Source organism: Mycteria americana, chromosome 6, assembly GCF_035582795.1.
Source record: "Mycteria americana isolate JAX WOST 10 ecotype Jacksonville Zoo and Gardens chromosome 6, USCA_MyAme_1.0, whole genome shotgun sequence".
NCBI lineage: Eukaryota > Metazoa > Chordata > Aves > Ciconiiformes > Ciconiidae > Mycteria > Mycteria americana.
In genome coordinates, this window is record NC_134370.1 from 10,299,109 (window position 1) to 10,315,820 (window position 16,712).

Below are 16,712 nucleotides of genomic sequence, written 5' to 3' on the forward strand. Positions count from 1 at the left end.
AACATCACATAGAGGGGACTGAGGAGCAAGACATTTTTGCCATACTGTTCAGATGATGATCAACCCCAAGAAAGGAGCAGAGCAAATGATTGAGGGTAGAAGCTTAGCAAAACAGTACAAGAAGGTCGGTCAGTGCTCACCTGACACTTTGCTATCACTCAAGATGATTTGCTTGTCTGATGCATTAACAAGATACCATTACATGAAACAGTTGATGTGCTTGAGTCAGGATTAGCCTTTTATGATTGCTTTTGATGCTTTCTGAAGGCATCATAAAAGACACTGAGTTATTTTGTTTTCTTAGTGCAGTATTTTGTAAGAGTGTGCTACCGTAACCTTATTACTTCCCTGATTTTGGGAGAGTCACTTACAAGGATGGGTAGGATAATAGAAGATGCTTATAAAATCTGGAAAGACATGGAGCTGCTATCAAATATGTATCTGGTGTTCAAATATTATCTGGGACTTGTTGTATTTGCATGTTTGATGTGAAACAGTCAAATACTAGCACGTTTCATTTCAACTAGCTACTGCTAGGCTGGCAACCTTGATCATTTTAAGCTACTTTCACACAAAAATTTTTGGTTACAAAACATGAGCCTTTTCTTTAGTTTTCTGTCTCTGGCCTTAAAAAGGAGTTATCTGCTATATTCAGTTGCCTGAGGTAGGCACAACAAACTTTTGGTATTCAAGAGACATTTGAGCATCAAGATGAACTTGCATTGATGGTTGCGCCACATGATTTCTTTGTCTGGATATTTCTGATGTGAAGATAAATTGTGATCTGATGACAAATTGTAAGTTTTATTTCTGTTTAAAAGTTAGTACTTAGAACATGAAAACTAGTACTGTCCAGTGGCAGTAGGGAAAAAAAAATCTGCTCAGGTCATGAACAGATTCAGATAGATTTGTGTAGATAGAGCTAAAATTCACTGTGTTGGAATCGGAAAGGCTGTGAACATTCTTAATGTGGTAAATTATATTCTGGGTACCACTGAAAATTAGAGTAGGTCTGCAGGGAACACTGAATCATCATAATTTACTTTTCATGCTTTAACCCATTTGTATAGTCACTGTTCAAATTCCCCATGCATTTGATACAAAACCTACGCTTTATTTATGATTGATATTAAGTGTAATATATTATGGATGTGGAGTTGGTGGCATTTTATTGCTCTGCAACTGAGTTATGCAAATAATTGTATTTCGGCTTCCACACAGATTAATCTTTAATACTAATTCACAGCGTTATTTACAGAAGGAAGTAACACAATTAAGACGAAAACTTAGGCTCCTTTCCAGTGTACTGTCTTAACAGGGCTGTATTTTTCACCTGTTGCTTTCATGTGAAGAGAAATACCATCCAGTTTGCTGACTGGACTGGAGATTTTAGGTATAGTAACCAACATGGAAGTTTGCATATCTGATTTTACCACTTCTTTTCTTCTGGGAGTGGTGAACTGCAGCAGCTGGGCAGTGATGAGCAGCTTTGTGGCAGCAATACATCAAACAACTGCACATTTTTGGGGTTTTATAACACTTCAGAAAGTACCTTCGAAAAGGCTTAAAATGAGTCAAAAAAACCCTCTGATCATTCCAGAGAAAGTGTCAGCAGGACTTAGACTAGAGTAACCACTATAGAAAAAAAAACGTACCTCAGCTTTATACTAATACGGTCTGTTTCTACAGTGGACTGTGTGGATTCTAAGCTACCTGTGACAAGAAGGAACAGATACTAGAAGGTGAATTTCTCTCCCTCTTAACTGCATCATTTGCAGATTATCTTATGGTTATTGACTGTGTTAAATGCACCAGTCTCAAAACATTGGTTTTTTAACAGCTTTTTAATTAAGTAGGAACTCATGTGTTCTGCTACTATCAAACTGAATGCTTTTTCTTGCTGTTACGTTCATTCTCTTTGCTTGCAGATTGAGATTGTCAGTGGGTGTTGTTTCTTTTGTTTGTTTTATTTTAGAATAACAGCAGTACATTGTGAACTTTGGTTACTAGCAGAAGTTATCGAAAAGTAGATAGGTACCAAAAGAGCAATTGTTTTGGCTGCATAAACCAAGTGGATGGATTTGTTGGCTCCAGTGTTGACGTAAGCATAAATCCTTTGATGCAAAGGGGAATTAGAGATTTTATTAATATCAGAGGAGATCTGTTTGTAAAATGAGGAGTCCTTGTAAAGGTTTAACATTGTATATAAATTCTCACATTCACCATCTCTGTTCTCATTTGTAGCTTTCCTTACCATTTGCTTTCTGGTTCCTATTGATTTGTACTCATTTAGGGGCTGTAGCATTGAAGTTTTTTGCTTTGAAACCAAAAAGGAAAAGTGGTTTGCTTGTTACTGAAAAATGTATAATTGTAATTTGATGATTTGTGACTGTCGTCCAGTCATGACATGTTCCCTTTCGTCCTTTCAGTGTTATGCTCAGTTTTCTTTATGCTTTCCTATTGTTGATTAACTGGCAGTTGTAGCCCAACTGTTGGTTTCAGATACTAGTGGTAGGTTTTTTGTTTGATGGTTATTTCCTGGTAGAAACAGCTGGGCTGAGGCTGCTGCTTTTTTTCCTTATCTGATTTTTATACCTAATAGTGAAAGGTGATAGTGGTAGCAATTAGTCACAGACCTAATGGGATTCATGTATCCCTCTGTTCTAACAATGTAAGCCTCAGTACTAAGTGTGGGTTAATAAGGCAGGGCTCTGGAGGAGTGGAGCCCAGCAGCAGGAAGGGTTTCTTTTCAGACTGAGTCAAAGTGCAGGGCCTGGAGCATGTAGCTGAATGACTCGGACTGTGTAAGAGAAAGCTAAACAAGTGAGAAAGCAAGTATGAAAACAAGCTTGGTGTTGAAAGATGCCAAGGTTACTGCTTCCTTTGAGATAATTGTTGGACTAGCAGAGTTGAATTTACAAATAAAAATTTCCCTTGTTATTAAATAGTCTGATTTATCCAGTATCAGGGGATAGGGTTGCATCTAAAAGTTATGAGTGCTGTAATGAATTTTTCCTAATGGAAATGATATCATAAGGGCTTTCTTGTGCTTGCTAAAAATGCCAGCAGTCTTTCCAGACACCTGACCATCTGTGATTCCTGAAAAAGAAGACACAGCATTATACCCAGGCTCTTCTGTAAGTGTTCTGGCTATTTGGATCTCAATATGGTGTCCTTCTAGAATAACACTTTCTACATAGCTTCTCAACTCCTCAAACATTTGCTCTGCAAGCTACTTTTTGAGAGAGCAAATCTGCCGCAGGCCATCTGTGCTCTTCCAGCAAGGGATTTTGGCTGCTTGGAAGCAGATGGGCAAAGAGACTTCCCCCCCCCCCCCCTCTCCCCCAGCCCCTTCCTTCCTTTAGGTTTTTGGGTACACACACATTTTGCTGTATGGGCGGTGAGGACGTGACAGTAAGGAAGTTGCATATTGTGGCTGGATGAGGGAGTCGCCCTATGTTGTAAAAATGAGTGGGTCAAAGCATATTACTACTTTCAAATAGTGTTTAGGAAAATGAAAGCTGTAAGGCTCTAGATTTTTTTGTTGTTGTTCTTTTATGTCTGACTGTTGTTCAGAGTTGATGACTTGGACTTTTTGTGGATTTAAGTCATAGAATTATTAAATCTAAAAAGCTCTGCTTTTTTTTTTTATTGTCCTGGCACTTATGTCCCAGTACTTCCTGTTTCCTGTCCTTGATTTCTCACCTTCTTTTAGAAAAACTTGTACTGAAGCATTTACTTAAAAGTTAGGCTGGAAAATCAACAATGTATCTAAATATTTTTGTCCTTTGAATTTTACTTTCCAGTAGCCTTTCTTTCCCCTCTCTCAATCTCTTTTAATTTTGATTTTGAATATAATATGTTGTATAATGTGAATTCTACTTCTAGATTTCCAAAGGAAAATGATGGAGGGATATTTACCAGAAATGCAAAGCATGCTGGAGCCAGTCAATCTGTCAGATGACACCTCTTCCAGGTCCCCAGATAACGAGGAGTCTGATAAAACATCTGGAATAAAGGACTGCTCAAGCATCAGTTATGCTGGAGATGATGCTGGTGTCTTGGAAAGGGAATTGAGGTTGTTGCCCTCAGACCAGGATTCAACAGTTATTGGCATAAGCAACAATGAGGCTCTGGCAGAAAGACAGGAGCAGCAGTGTGGAGGGGCAGACTGCTGTGCCAACACTTGCTCTGAAAGAAAGGTAGAAGGCTCCACAAAAACAGAGCATGTATCTAGTGAAGAATTTGAACGACAAGATCCAAAAACTAATCAGACGGAACGATCATTAATGGAAATATTACAGGAGCTAAGGGAGGAGTCTGACTTTGTGAAAAAACCTAGTGATAAAATCTATTCAGAAAGCCCTTACGACACAGACTGCACAAAGAAACTTATTTCCACAATACATCAGACTTCCTCACAGGAGGATTTGCTAAAGGAAATAGAGTCTGAACTCTTATCTACGGATTTTTCAAAGGAACGAAAATTCCCAAATGGTGTGCGGAAAGGTGAATATTCCTTGGCCGTGTTTGAAAAATGTGTGCAAGATAAGTACCTGGAGCAAGAACAAACTATAAAAAAGTGAGTATTTGAGTATACTCTTCACAAATGGAGGTGTGTACTGAACAATTTTCCTTGCATGTTGTGTGCAACTGCATATAGCGTTTTGGTATGAAACAAGTAGTCTCTTGTGAGTTGTAAGGACAGTTAATGAGCTTTTTTTAATTATGTTCTTTAAGTGAGGAATTACTTGTGGTATGTACTTAAAAATAAAAATGTGTGCTTAGATCTCTGAATTCTTGCGGAATTTGGCAGGAACTGCATAGCCAACTGTTCAGTTGAATAGCCTGCCAATGTCTAGAATTACTTAAATACTGTTAAAGTAATGTTGATATAAAAATAGTCCAGGATTCATTCAGTCCATATATGTCTTTGGAGAAATGAACCTTTGTAATTACTAACTCCCACTATGTGCGTTTCATTTATGAGTTTGAAATTGCTTCTTTCTTTTTCAAGTAGTATTCAGTCTTCTGTCATAATCCAGCAAAGTTGCTAATCAGTTGAGAGCTATTCTTCGGGTTGGAAATGTCATATATAGATAAACTACTGTCTTGCCACATTTTATAGGAGGGCTTTTGAAGTGCATGGCTTATAAACTTTGCTGTAATAAACTGGGCTTAATAGTTCTGCCCAGCAGTACACTACATGGAGAATATTACATTCATGAAAAGCCAGTTCGTTGCTTGATTTCTTGATTCCCCACTTGGTGTTTCATATTCTGTTACCACTTTAGAAATGTTTTTTGCTAACAAAATGTAGCCTCTAACTTCAAATTTATCCCGCCTCCAGAGCTGGAAATGAGTGTACTACTCTTCATATAAGGCACTCTGATACCATGGTATGGGAGGACATCAAAGGGAGGGAAACCAGGCAGAGGGAGAGATGCCCAAGTAGGGAAAGTATTCTCTTGCACCTCACCAGTTAACCTCTGACAGAAATCATAAATGTGAGAAAAGTCAGTTGATGACAGGAAAGCTTGGGGATTCATAGTTAGACATTCAGTAATTACGGAGGAGGAGGAGTGGGAACCTGAAGTGGTGGGTGTCTAGATGGTTGTAATTCCAGGAGATCCTAAGTGAACAAGTTATTTGGGTTTTACTTGTTTACAGTAAACTCAAAGGCAGGTCAGTGTTTTCAGCCATGGCCAATTACTTTTAGAGACAAATGTTTATGTAAATATATGTATAATGTATACACACGGAAAGCTTTTCCTATAAACATGTCTTCAGTCTCTTTTTTGCCAGCTGCTATCCCAGCTGCACCCCTTTTGACTCTTGGGGACTCACCTTGAGAGTGTAGAACTGCTGTGGGACATTTTATGTTTGGTCCAAAGGGCATTCTGGGTTGGGTTGATTTTGTCCCTTAGTTTATGATCAGCATGATTTCTTGAAACGTTGCTCTGGAAACAGCCCAGTTGTCTCCTGTGATCGGATCTAAGAAATATCAGTGAGCAGCAATTGTGTGAATTAAGAATTTGTAATCCTGGAATATTCATTAATAGATTAAAAAGCAATTCAGAAGTGCTAAACTCTTTCACTGATGGTTTTGAATTCCTTGTAATTTAGAAGCCTAGTTTGTTTAGAGATTCCCCCCCAAGAAGGGGGAGCTAAAGGTGAAAGTATATATGCAAAGGGTTATTTAAATATCTTGTTCAGGTAAGTGCACGCCTCCCACAAATTCATGCAATTAGTGGCCTAAAATAGCCACTCTCTAACTGTATCTTTAAACATTTAAATACATTTGAGAGTCTGTTTATTCAGCAGTTCTAACAATGTAACTTCTGAATTTTATGTATAACTATCTTCTATTGCAGTGCTAGAAGGTCAAACTAAATAGGTGTCAGCTTCAACTCGGGCTTCAAACAGCTGAGCTGCAAAGGAACAAACTATTGCTAAAAATTTGAACTTTGTAAGACGGAGTATGAGCATGGACGCCGTTGTAGTTACATATCTCCTTAGGACTTAAAAAATCAGGGTTCCATTTCTTACCAGGTTGTGAACTTCAAGGGCAATCCATGAAATGAGTACAGTACCTATGTTTTCAAGACATTTGACTGGTGGAGCTGTCTGACTGGAAGTTACTTGTCTTACAAGTATCTTAAAATTGTTGACATTTACAGTTCTGTAGTTCCATAAAGGTACCAAATGTTTCGCTTCATCATGAACAATAACAACCCCAAAATGCTGGAAACAAGCAATTTGCTCACAAGGAAGATGCTGCTTGCTGGTTTGGAGTTAAGTTTCACATGCACAACATACTTCTGTTTCGTTTTTATAAGGCTTTTGTGGATTTCATTAGTGTTTCTGGCTGTAATTCCCAATAAAATTTGCACATCAAAGAGTAAAATCCATATTTCTCAAAATTAAAAACAAACAAAAAAACCCAGTACTGGTGTATCTTGCACTTAATTTCATTTTTTTTCTTTACAGATTGATTAAAGAAAATAAAAAACATCAGGAACTGATTTTGGATATCTGCTCAGAAAAGGACAACTTAAAAGATGAATTGAAAAAACGGACAGAAACAGAAAAGCAGCACCTCAGCATAATTAAACAGGTACAGATAACAAAACAGAAGTGCTGGTTAGTATCTCACCTGTATACAATGTCACTGTTGGCACTGTTCAAGAAGATGTCCTTGGTAGCATAGAGGAGGAAGGAAGGAATGCCTGTGCTTATTGTCCTAAGCTTTTTAAGAGGATAAATGTGCTTTTCCATTCCAAGAAATATTATTCATTGGCTAAAAGCATTTAGTGTCTTTGGATAAACTGACTTTCTAGATTCAGATCACTTAAGTGTTCCGTATCTGGAAGTCTCTCTTAAAGTCAAGAGTTCCCGTTTCGTGGGTTGCCTTGGTGGGTAGCTTATGTGTACCTTGACTTCCTGCTGGAGACAGTGTATGTTGAAGGCCTGTTAGACCTTTTTACAAAAAATGACAAGTTCAGTCTTTGATCCTGATAGGATGATTTATTTCTTGTATGTAGTAGACATAAAGGAGACCTTATGCAAGTGTTTTATCAAGCCCAATTTCTTCTTAATTTGTCATCTTTATCTTCTGTTGTTAACTACTGCATCTGCTAATAGAAGTGGATGGGTGTGTAGTTACAGTTGTAAACGTTAACAATATGTGGAATGTGTGTAAAGAGTAGAGCATATTAACTGTGGTCTTGCACTTTATTTTGGTATTATCGGTTACTCTACATGGGCATTTCCTCAGTGAATTGTTAGAACCATGACAGGCCGAAGAGGAACATAGAGTGTGCATTGGTGTAAGCTGGTTTTAGTGTGGGAAGAAAAGGTTTCACATCAGGTGTCATTGCTTGTCTATTGCAAAGTTACCTGCCAATGGTCCTACAGTTGGTTGGCCTAGCTTTATAAACTGACTACAGCTTAGAAATCTAGCAAGAGATAGCATTTAAATTACTAATTTATGTTTGTCAAAGTACTGGTGATACTACCTTAGTTGTCAGGTTTCTCTGTTAATGTCTGCATCGCACAGAAATCTGTTTTCAAAGCAGTGCGTCAAGCTTGTGGTATTCTAGAGGAATGTATTGATGTAGGTGGAAACTTTGTCTTTGGTTAATTTCAAAGAATCTTTGAAAATCCATGATGTGCTTGAAAATGGAATTAAAAAGTCTTATTTTTAAGCTAAAAATTGGAATTGCATATGCCTGAATAAATCAGTATCAGCGGCTTACTTGTTCTCTCTTGTCTGTATTTCCATGATAACACTGTATGGTTTCATGGAGCTATATTATGCAGTAATTGCTTTATCCTATTCTGAAAAAAAAAATATTTGTGAGGGAGTTTCTTTTGCTTTCTGGTCAGATAAGAAGCATCTGTGATACTACACGCTTGCCGGTAATTTCCAAAAATACTGGTTTGGAGTGTAATACTTTTATATTGTAGTTGGATAGCACCTGGAGTTGTAAGTAAGATACACTGCAGTGAAACAGTTGAGTTTTTTCATTTGCAATGTGAGTGTTTCAATGTTAGAATTTCTAAATTAGTGTTTTCTGGTAGCTTTCAAGTCGGTGAAAGCTTGGCTGCACTCACAACTGCGAGCAAACTGCACATGCATGCTTGTATGTGTAAAACTTTTATTTCGTGTGGGCAATGATTCATTTGCAAAGCTAAAGAGGGTGTGATCAATTCATTGTGTGGTAACAGAAGCATTTTAGGTTGTTCTTGCCTTTTATGTAGCAGTTTGGAATTGCACAGAAATGTAAGATACTGACCCTGAGATCTTGTACTTTTTTACACCCCACCTACCCACCCAAAACCAAACAAAACTAACCTTGGCTTTCCCCTGGAATAAGAGGATAGTCATTAAGGCACAATTTGAACAACCTTTGGGCAGCGTTACAGCTTATGTAGCCACCACTTGCTCTTGCGCTAGTGCTGCTGCTTGTACCGAACGTGCATGACTGTGCAGTGAACATGCTCTGGGAAGTGTTCCAGTTGAACATTGGTAATTATTCTTCAGCTGGATCAGGTCTCAGACTTGATTCACTAGGCGGCTAAAAAAAGTGCCAGCACAATGACTAAGCACCTCTTTATTTGCTGAGTTATTTTTCAATGAATTAATTCCCAGTCCAGTTCAGTATGGATGCATGAGTGCTTAGCTGGCACGGTGGAGGATGTGGCACAGGGATAGCAACAAAAGGGTAGAAGGTGAAGCAACTTCAGAGAGCAGCCAGCTCTGCTCTGGCATCTCAGCATTTGCTGTCAATGTGATTTATTGTGTAGTAAATTACTGTGCCTCATGTTTTACTTGATTTGATGCATCTTCAGTTTCACTGAAGATGAGAATTGACATCTTTCATTTTTGTACTGTAATGCAAAGTTAGATGTTGATATGGATAGTTGCAGCTTGACAAGTGTAAAATACAGGTAAATATCTGTTGAAGCATCTAATTTTGTGTGAAATGTTCCTGCCTGTACAAAACATGATCAAAGTCTTATTTTCCCTATAATTATATCATAATGTTGTCTTTTAGCTGGAAGCAAGAATGGAAGAGCTTAATAAAGAAGTGAAAGCTAGTAAAGACAAACTTTTGGCTCAAGATGCAGCAGCCAAAAATGCTATTCAGCAGTTGCATAAAGAGATGGCCTTTCGAATGGAACAGGTAATATGAAAAACCTTTAATTATTGAACATCTTATGAACAGACTTGGTTCTTGCAGGAAACATGCAGCCTAGGTTGTTAGATGACTAGGTAGGGCAAAATTTTCCAAAATTGGAACTACTAGCATGCAGTTATATATGCATTTTTGATAACTGGCATCAGTGAATTTCTGAATAGCTGTTAACATTCTAAAGTGCCTGATAACTCTCTTTAATGTGTATGTTTATGTGTATAGAATTCAGCCCTCAGGGAAATCTCATTTTCCTTTCCTGTAAACTGATCTTGGTTCGAAAGGAGATAAAAGCTGGCAGTGGCTTTCTTCAGACAGGCTATCACAAAATTAGTATTTTTCTCAACTCCAGCACAACAAAAGCTCTTATTTTGTCTCATGTATTACTGAGAGCTGGAGTGATTTTTTTTTTCCTTCTTAATATCATATTTTGCCAAGTATTTCCTCTATTGAATGAATTCTCAAGCTCAGTGTCTGATTTTTTTTTTTTTATTTGAAGCAGAATTTGTTAGTGCTGGGGTGGGGAGAATCTAAAAATAAGCCACTGGATAATGATTGTGCGATTGGCATGTAGACGAGGGAAGACAGGGGACTGGTACTGGGTATTTGGAAAATTATTTTGTTACTAAAACTTACCAAATACCCTTCTTTCCTTCTGAAACAATAAATTATATTCCAAATTACTAATGTATTGATAACTCATTTGAGATGTTTAGCTGTGAAGCTGCAGCTGCTTAGCTGTATATTTACTGTTAGAAGTATGAGTAATTCCAGTACTTAAGTGGGATGTAATGTTAGTCTTTGCAAAACTGGAGCTTTTGGGTCCTACTTTGTTATGCTACTATACTGCAATACTGAAAATATCCAGTAGTGTCTTATAAAAGCTAATTATGAAATACAAGGTTGATTCATTCTATTTAATATTTTTCAAGGCAAACAAGAAATGTGAAGAAGCACGCCATGAAAAGGAAACAATGGTGATGAAATATGTCCGAGGGGAGAAGGAGTCACTTGACCTCCGAAAAGAAAAGGAGATACTTGAGAGAAGAGTGAGAGATGCAAACAAAGAAATTGAAAAGCATACTAATAAAATCAAACAACTTTCTCAGGAAAAAGGAAGATTGCACCAGCTCTATGAAACTAAGGTGCTCTAAGTATTGCTGTATGACTTGAGTGAATGATTAAAAGTACTATGAGAACAACCTTATCACTTGTTTGCTATGGTACTTGGGGAAAGAAACCTGTTTTCATTTGGTTTTGCTGTATAGCTGTTGAAAACCCCTTTCCTCCAAGGGAAGGGGAAGAAGTTACTGAGTTCTCATTGTCATCTATTTGAAGTTCCTTTTAATATTTCCGTGAATATTAGTTTGTGAAACATTAGGGGTTTTTTGACAAAATTGGAAAGACTGCTTCTTGCAGATGCCTGGATTTTGAGGGAATTTCTAGCTTGTTTGGGTTCTTTTTTAAAAGGCTGTAATGGCATTAAATTATTGCAGTCTTTTTTGCTATTTTTCTATGTTTTCACTCTGTATTTTCTTTTTTGTACAACTTAAAAATTGATAATAAAGCAATAGGATTTTTCAGGCCCAATTCCAAAAATTTGCCCACCAGCCTCTTAAAAATTATCCAGGTCTTTTTGTATTGTGCTTCACAGCTGTGCTTCACAATTCTATTTCACGTGAAAGATCCAAAAATTGATCAATTAATGGGGTTCAGACTTTGATTTGGGCCTCTTCTGAGTAATTGTACTATGCACAAAACGATCAGAAAAATATATCTTAACAGAAGTCCTAAAAATTATGCTTCTGAAACAAAAAAATCACCTCAGTGTCCTCTTTCACGTGAACAGGAAGTGGGAGCATGACTTGAGGTTTCCTAAACAAAATTTAACATACTATCTATCTTCATAACTCCTGAGGATTACACTAGAGCCCTACAGGAATTGTACTGCCCTCATATGGTGCTGCTTTAAACTTTTTTGGCAAGATGAACCTATTACTTCAGAAACACAGTTTAGAAATTTGGCTTAATGAAGTGGTTTGTGGATAGTGGTATAGAAGGTTACGCCAGCAATTTGCTTCTGTTAACATCCTTTCTTGGCACTGACTTACAGGTTAGTGATTTGACTTGCATGCATTTTGCTGTCAGTGCTCACGCTAGTCTGCACCTATATAGTTGGTAATACCGTTCTGTTGGTGTTGCAATTTTTGTCTGTAGCCTTGTATAGTATACGACCTTACCACTTTGAACCTGTGATTCCTTGTCCTTTTGCAAAAAAAGAACAAAAAGAGGACTGTGCAGCTTACCCAGGAGATAGTTATTTTAGATCAGAACTCTAGACTGTGCTTTGTGTTTTAACAGATATGTAGCATTAATGTATATTAACAGTAAGGCAGCCTTACCTTGCTATTCAAACCAGAACACTGAAGGGTTTTTATCTGGATTATGGACTAAAGCTTTATTGAACGCTCTCAAGTCTGTGCATGCTTTTGCAAAATCCAGACACTTGAGCAGGAGCCTTGTTGTAGAAGGATTGGATGATTTAAGTCTATAAAATAAAATCTGTGAAATCTTCTTAGGATGGTGAAGCCACTCGACTCAACAGAGAAATAGAAAAATTGAAAGAAGAAATCAATTCTCATGTTATCAAAGTAAAATGGGCTCAGAACAAATTGAAAACAGAAATGGATTCACACAAGGTTAGTGAAGTGGTACTGGTACCATGACATGAAAATACAGTCAGAGGAATGTTGTTGCGATACTGTTTACTTTTTATATAGTACTAAAATCTGTTTCTAAAGTGGTTTTTGTTTAATTTGAATACTTGCAGCAAAAGTCAGAGTAGTGCTCTTAAAGATATTGATATGGAAATGTTGAAAGGATGTGAGGGGAGGATGTAGGGGGGGATTCTGTTTAATCTGGTGATCAATTTTTAATTTTTTTTTTTTATGAATTAACTGTCATCTTAGTTAAGTTTTTATGTGATAGAGTTAAGTGTATCATCTGAAAATGTGCAGGGCACATAACCAAGAGGTCCTTTTGTTGTGCTTTCAGTGTTGGAACAAACAAAATTGCATAAAGTAATAGTTGAATGGAAGCAAGAGGAAAAATAATGCTGGACATATTTTTTGTTGTTGTTGTTAATTCTTTCCAGACTGAAATAGGAAACTTTTATTATGAGAAATGCTTTTCTCAGATTAAGTTACATAAATATGTTTAACCCATTATTTATTTCTGTTTTTGTAGGAAACCAAAGAACGCCTCAAAGATGCAACGACAAAATTAACTGAAGCAAAAGAAGAAGCAGACCAGATAAGGAGAAACTGTCAAGAAATGATAAAAACCTATCAAGTAGGCACATTTTCTCAGGAGGTGAAATTAGTGTTTAGCATCTGAGTCTTCTTTTTCCTCCCTTTCTATCTTAAGCCGTAGCAAGGAAGAATTATCTTGTGCGAGCTACAAAGCTGGGATGACTAGTCACTGATTTCTTTCCTTGGAAAGTTGTTAAATAAAAGGGAAAATGTTTGTCTTCATTGGCATACAGTGTAGGGGTCTTTCTTGGCATGTTCAGAATTATTAGATATGTACCTCCAGAAAAGAGACTCAGTGATGTGAAAAGCTGCCTATATGCTCGTAAAACCAGAAGGGGGAACATAAAACTCTAAAACTGTACTTACATATCTTCAACCCTTTTAGGAGTCAGAAGAAATTAAATCAAATGAATTGGATGCAAAACTCCGAGTAACTAAAGGAGAACTAGAGAAACAAATTCAGGAGAAGTCTGATCACCTGGAGGTAAATATGTGGTGTGTGGAGACAACACAGTTGGCAACTTAGTAGTTAAGAATGCCATGAGTTTTTAATTTTGAGAATCTTATTTTAAGCTGCTTGCAACTTTTTGCCAAACACTTTTCTTTTTGGCCTAATACTACAGCCTGGGTTTCTGCATCCAGCCCTGCTTTTTGGAGGATGTTTTTAGCTATTACCTTGGATGCACTTTTTAAAATCAAAGTTATGGGAAGAGGATGATATAATGAGGATGAAATAACTGCTCTTTCATTTCTAAACATGAATGTTGCTATAATTTAGAGCACAGATTCAGATGATAGGCAGGCCTTTCTCTGACCAGTATTTTGCTAAGCTATTTGGCAAGGAGAGACAGGGAACAGCCTCTGTTCTGCGTAGAGATTTGCTAGCCCAGAAGGTGAATTCTCTAATGATTTAGTACCTGCTCACAGCTCATATGTGCATATACCATCTTCAGTTTGCCTAGAAATTTCCCCAGGGGCTGTTGTGGCTTAGATTTGTACACCTAAAACTAGAGTGTGTAATCTCACTTTTGTTCTCAGTTCTTCTGAGAATAAAGCAGCTTTTACCCTTGGTTTTGCTTTTTGAATAAGTAAAACAAACCTTTAGGCTACCTGTTCTTGCCTTAAGTCCTCTCAGCTGTTGTGGCCTGCATTGGCCTAGATTTTTTTGACATCCCAGGAGATGCCACTGTCCATTTAGATTTCTCAAGGAGCTTCTCACTCTTTAAAAAGGTGCATCATGCAAAAATAAGAGAACTGGAAGACTTGAAGAGAACATTTAAAGAAGGCATGGATGAGCTTCGAACACTGAGAACAAAGGTAACGTGTGCTGTGTTGGATTGCAGTGGGGCTAAAGGCATAGCGTTGGGTTTTGGAACAAGACTATATTCAGTCTGTTAATTTTATTTTTACTTCTTTCAGAATAAACAGTGTGATTAGAGACTGTCTGGCATGACAGTAGAAGGGATATGTAACTTGTGAGTGTGGGTAGCCTTTCCTAGGGAGTATCAGTTGATCCGTAGTACAACGTTTTGTTTCATGGTATGCAGCTCATCTGACTGAAAAGTTGTGAGAAACGCTTTAGTAAACATCTTGTAAATTTAGTAACTTTGGAAAATGAAAAATGCTTGTAAACTTTTCCTACTTGTGAAGCTAGTTTTGTAAAGGTCATACATGTGACCTCTGGTAAGGAGTATATGCTATCCATAATTTCTGAACAATCTATAGATTAGCATGCCAGTCCCTCTGTCCAGAGCAGGGTTTTAGCTCAATAGGACCTTAGAAAAAGGGAGGAAGACATAATAAGGCTTTGTAACTGGGGAAAGATGATGTCTTTGGATCCTTGTCCGTTAGACTGGCAAGTTTGAATCTTTGGAGAAAACTAATGTTAATCACACTTAATTTGATTTTTTTTTGGCGTTTTTTTTTTTTTTTTGGTCTGTTTATTTTTCTGACTGTATTTGATCTGAAAGATTTGGGATATTGTTCTAAGATACTTGGAATCACCAAAAAATAACACAGGAGCTTTGTACAACAATCTAGACATTTGATCAGAATAATTCAGCTCTGAAGTTTGGGAGAATAAATAGTTTCTGATTTTTTTTTCTTCCCTATTTAGGTAAAGTGCCTAGAGGATGAGCGTTTAAGAACAGAAGATGAGTTATCCAAGTATAAAGAAATCATTAATAGACAGAAAACTGAAATTCAGAATTTGCTGGACAGAGTCAAAACTGTAGATCGTCTGCAGGACCAACATCAGAGGTACAGCTATGCACTTTGAGGAATGATTTAAAAGATTATCTGGGATGTGGGAAGTTGTTTGTTTGTTCTATTGACATTATTGATGCTTTAAAATATATTGTAATTTGGAGAATCCCTGTCCTAATTTTGGAGACAACCTTGGTGGCCTCTTATAAGATGAGGGGATTGAGACTGATAAGTCTAATTCTTACATCTTTCATTATTAGAATAAGAAGTGCTTGCTTTCTGGCATACTCTGTAGGAAGTTACATCTTCTAGGTGTCTGCCCAGTGCTCATTTTATTGCAAGATTGGGGAAAAGCAACTGAACTGGAAAGATAGATTGCTTCAAAATTGTGATGGATGAATGAAAGTATTTAACAAAAACAATTTTATATATTTAACAGATGCTATGTTCAGATAGTAGGGAGCACTTATATTTCTAATGGACTGGAATTCATTCTGCTGTGTCAAAGTTTGCTCATTTAAGAATGTGAGAGAAATAATCTCAGAGGAGTTGGGTTCATATACACTTCAGGAGTGTCTGAACATAGTCGTGTTTCTATATGGTACATATGGACTAGAGTATACAACAAATGCTATCCACTTCACTGATTCTAATGGTGTGGCATAAATGGAGATAGACAAATGTCAGATAAGCAGAAGCACACATGTGTCCCTCCTGTACTTTTAAACAGTTCTTATTTATCATTGAAAAATATTTTAGTGATTACATGCCTTCCTCAGGGTTTAGAGAATGAAGCATTTTCCATTTGTTGGTCAGCTGTATTGGCACTGTGTCTTCAGCCTTTCTAGGGAAACTGCAATCTGTTAGAGACAACCGAAGCTTACAATTTGATCAATAACACTTATTGTTCACTTGGGATCTTGCCAAATGAATTAAAATGACTGTGATCACAGTGTGAAACTACAAGTGTGTGTTTTCCAGGTATCTTTTCCTCTCAGTAAAACATCTGTCTCTCATTCCTATTCAATTTGGATCAAATTTTTTTAAGTATCCTTCCCGTGGAACACTTACTATCCCTACATCAAGTTTCATATTGTCTTTTACTTCTCTGACTTTAATGTTTCCAGTACTCCTTAGAATGTTTGATAAAGTTGTGGAATCTCAACCAGAGATTTAAAACTTGGACCAGTAAATTCCTGTTATCATCTATGAAAGAGAAATCCTGGAATCTTGACCTCTGTTTTTCCTGTTGTTGGGTAGAATAAATAAGCTTTTACTGCCTTTCATTTTCTTGGAAGCAAATGGAAGGAATTTCATCTTAATTCACACAAAAGCTTACCTGTTTTCTTGAGGAGAAAAGAATAGAGGAGGCAGGTTTCTTTAGCCTAGGGAAGAGAAGACGGGAGACGTCCTTAAATGTATAAAAGGCTATTAGAAAGGGAATGTTCAGCTATCCTTGTTCACTGGAGGAAGGATAAAAATAAAGAGTTTTGGAGGA

The 16,712-nt window shown here is 37.1% G+C and overlaps 1 protein-coding gene across 5 annotated transcripts in view; it reads left to right on the plus strand.

The window, feature by feature from the left end:
• Nucleotides 1–16,712, plus strand: part of CCDC186 (coiled-coil domain containing 186) — a 36,483-nt gene that overhangs the window by 12,124 nt on the left and 7,647 nt on the right. For 3 of the 5 annotated variants that reach the window (XM_075504494.1, XM_075504498.1, XM_075504495.1), the window contains 9 exons: nucleotides 3,889–4,582; nucleotides 6,991–7,117; nucleotides 9,561–9,689; nucleotides 10,631–10,843; nucleotides 12,278–12,397; nucleotides 12,945–13,049; nucleotides 13,395–13,493; nucleotides 14,240–14,326; nucleotides 15,126–15,268. In XM_075504494.1, coding sequence (XP_075360609.1) covers nucleotides 3,903–4,582; nucleotides 6,991–7,117; nucleotides 9,561–9,689; nucleotides 10,631–10,843; nucleotides 12,278–12,397; nucleotides 12,945–13,049; nucleotides 13,395–13,493; nucleotides 14,240–14,326; nucleotides 15,126–15,268 — 1,703 coding nt within the window. In that variant the 5' untranslated portion in view covers nucleotides 3,889–3,902. Of the gene's footprint in view, nucleotides 1–3,066; nucleotides 3,138–3,888; nucleotides 4,583–6,990; nucleotides 7,118–9,560; nucleotides 9,690–10,630; nucleotides 10,844–12,277; nucleotides 12,398–12,944; nucleotides 13,050–13,394; nucleotides 13,494–14,239; nucleotides 14,327–15,125; nucleotides 15,269–16,712 lie in introns of all 5 variants that reach the window. The other 2 variants (XM_075504497.1, XM_075504496.1) reach the window with 2 other exon arrangements.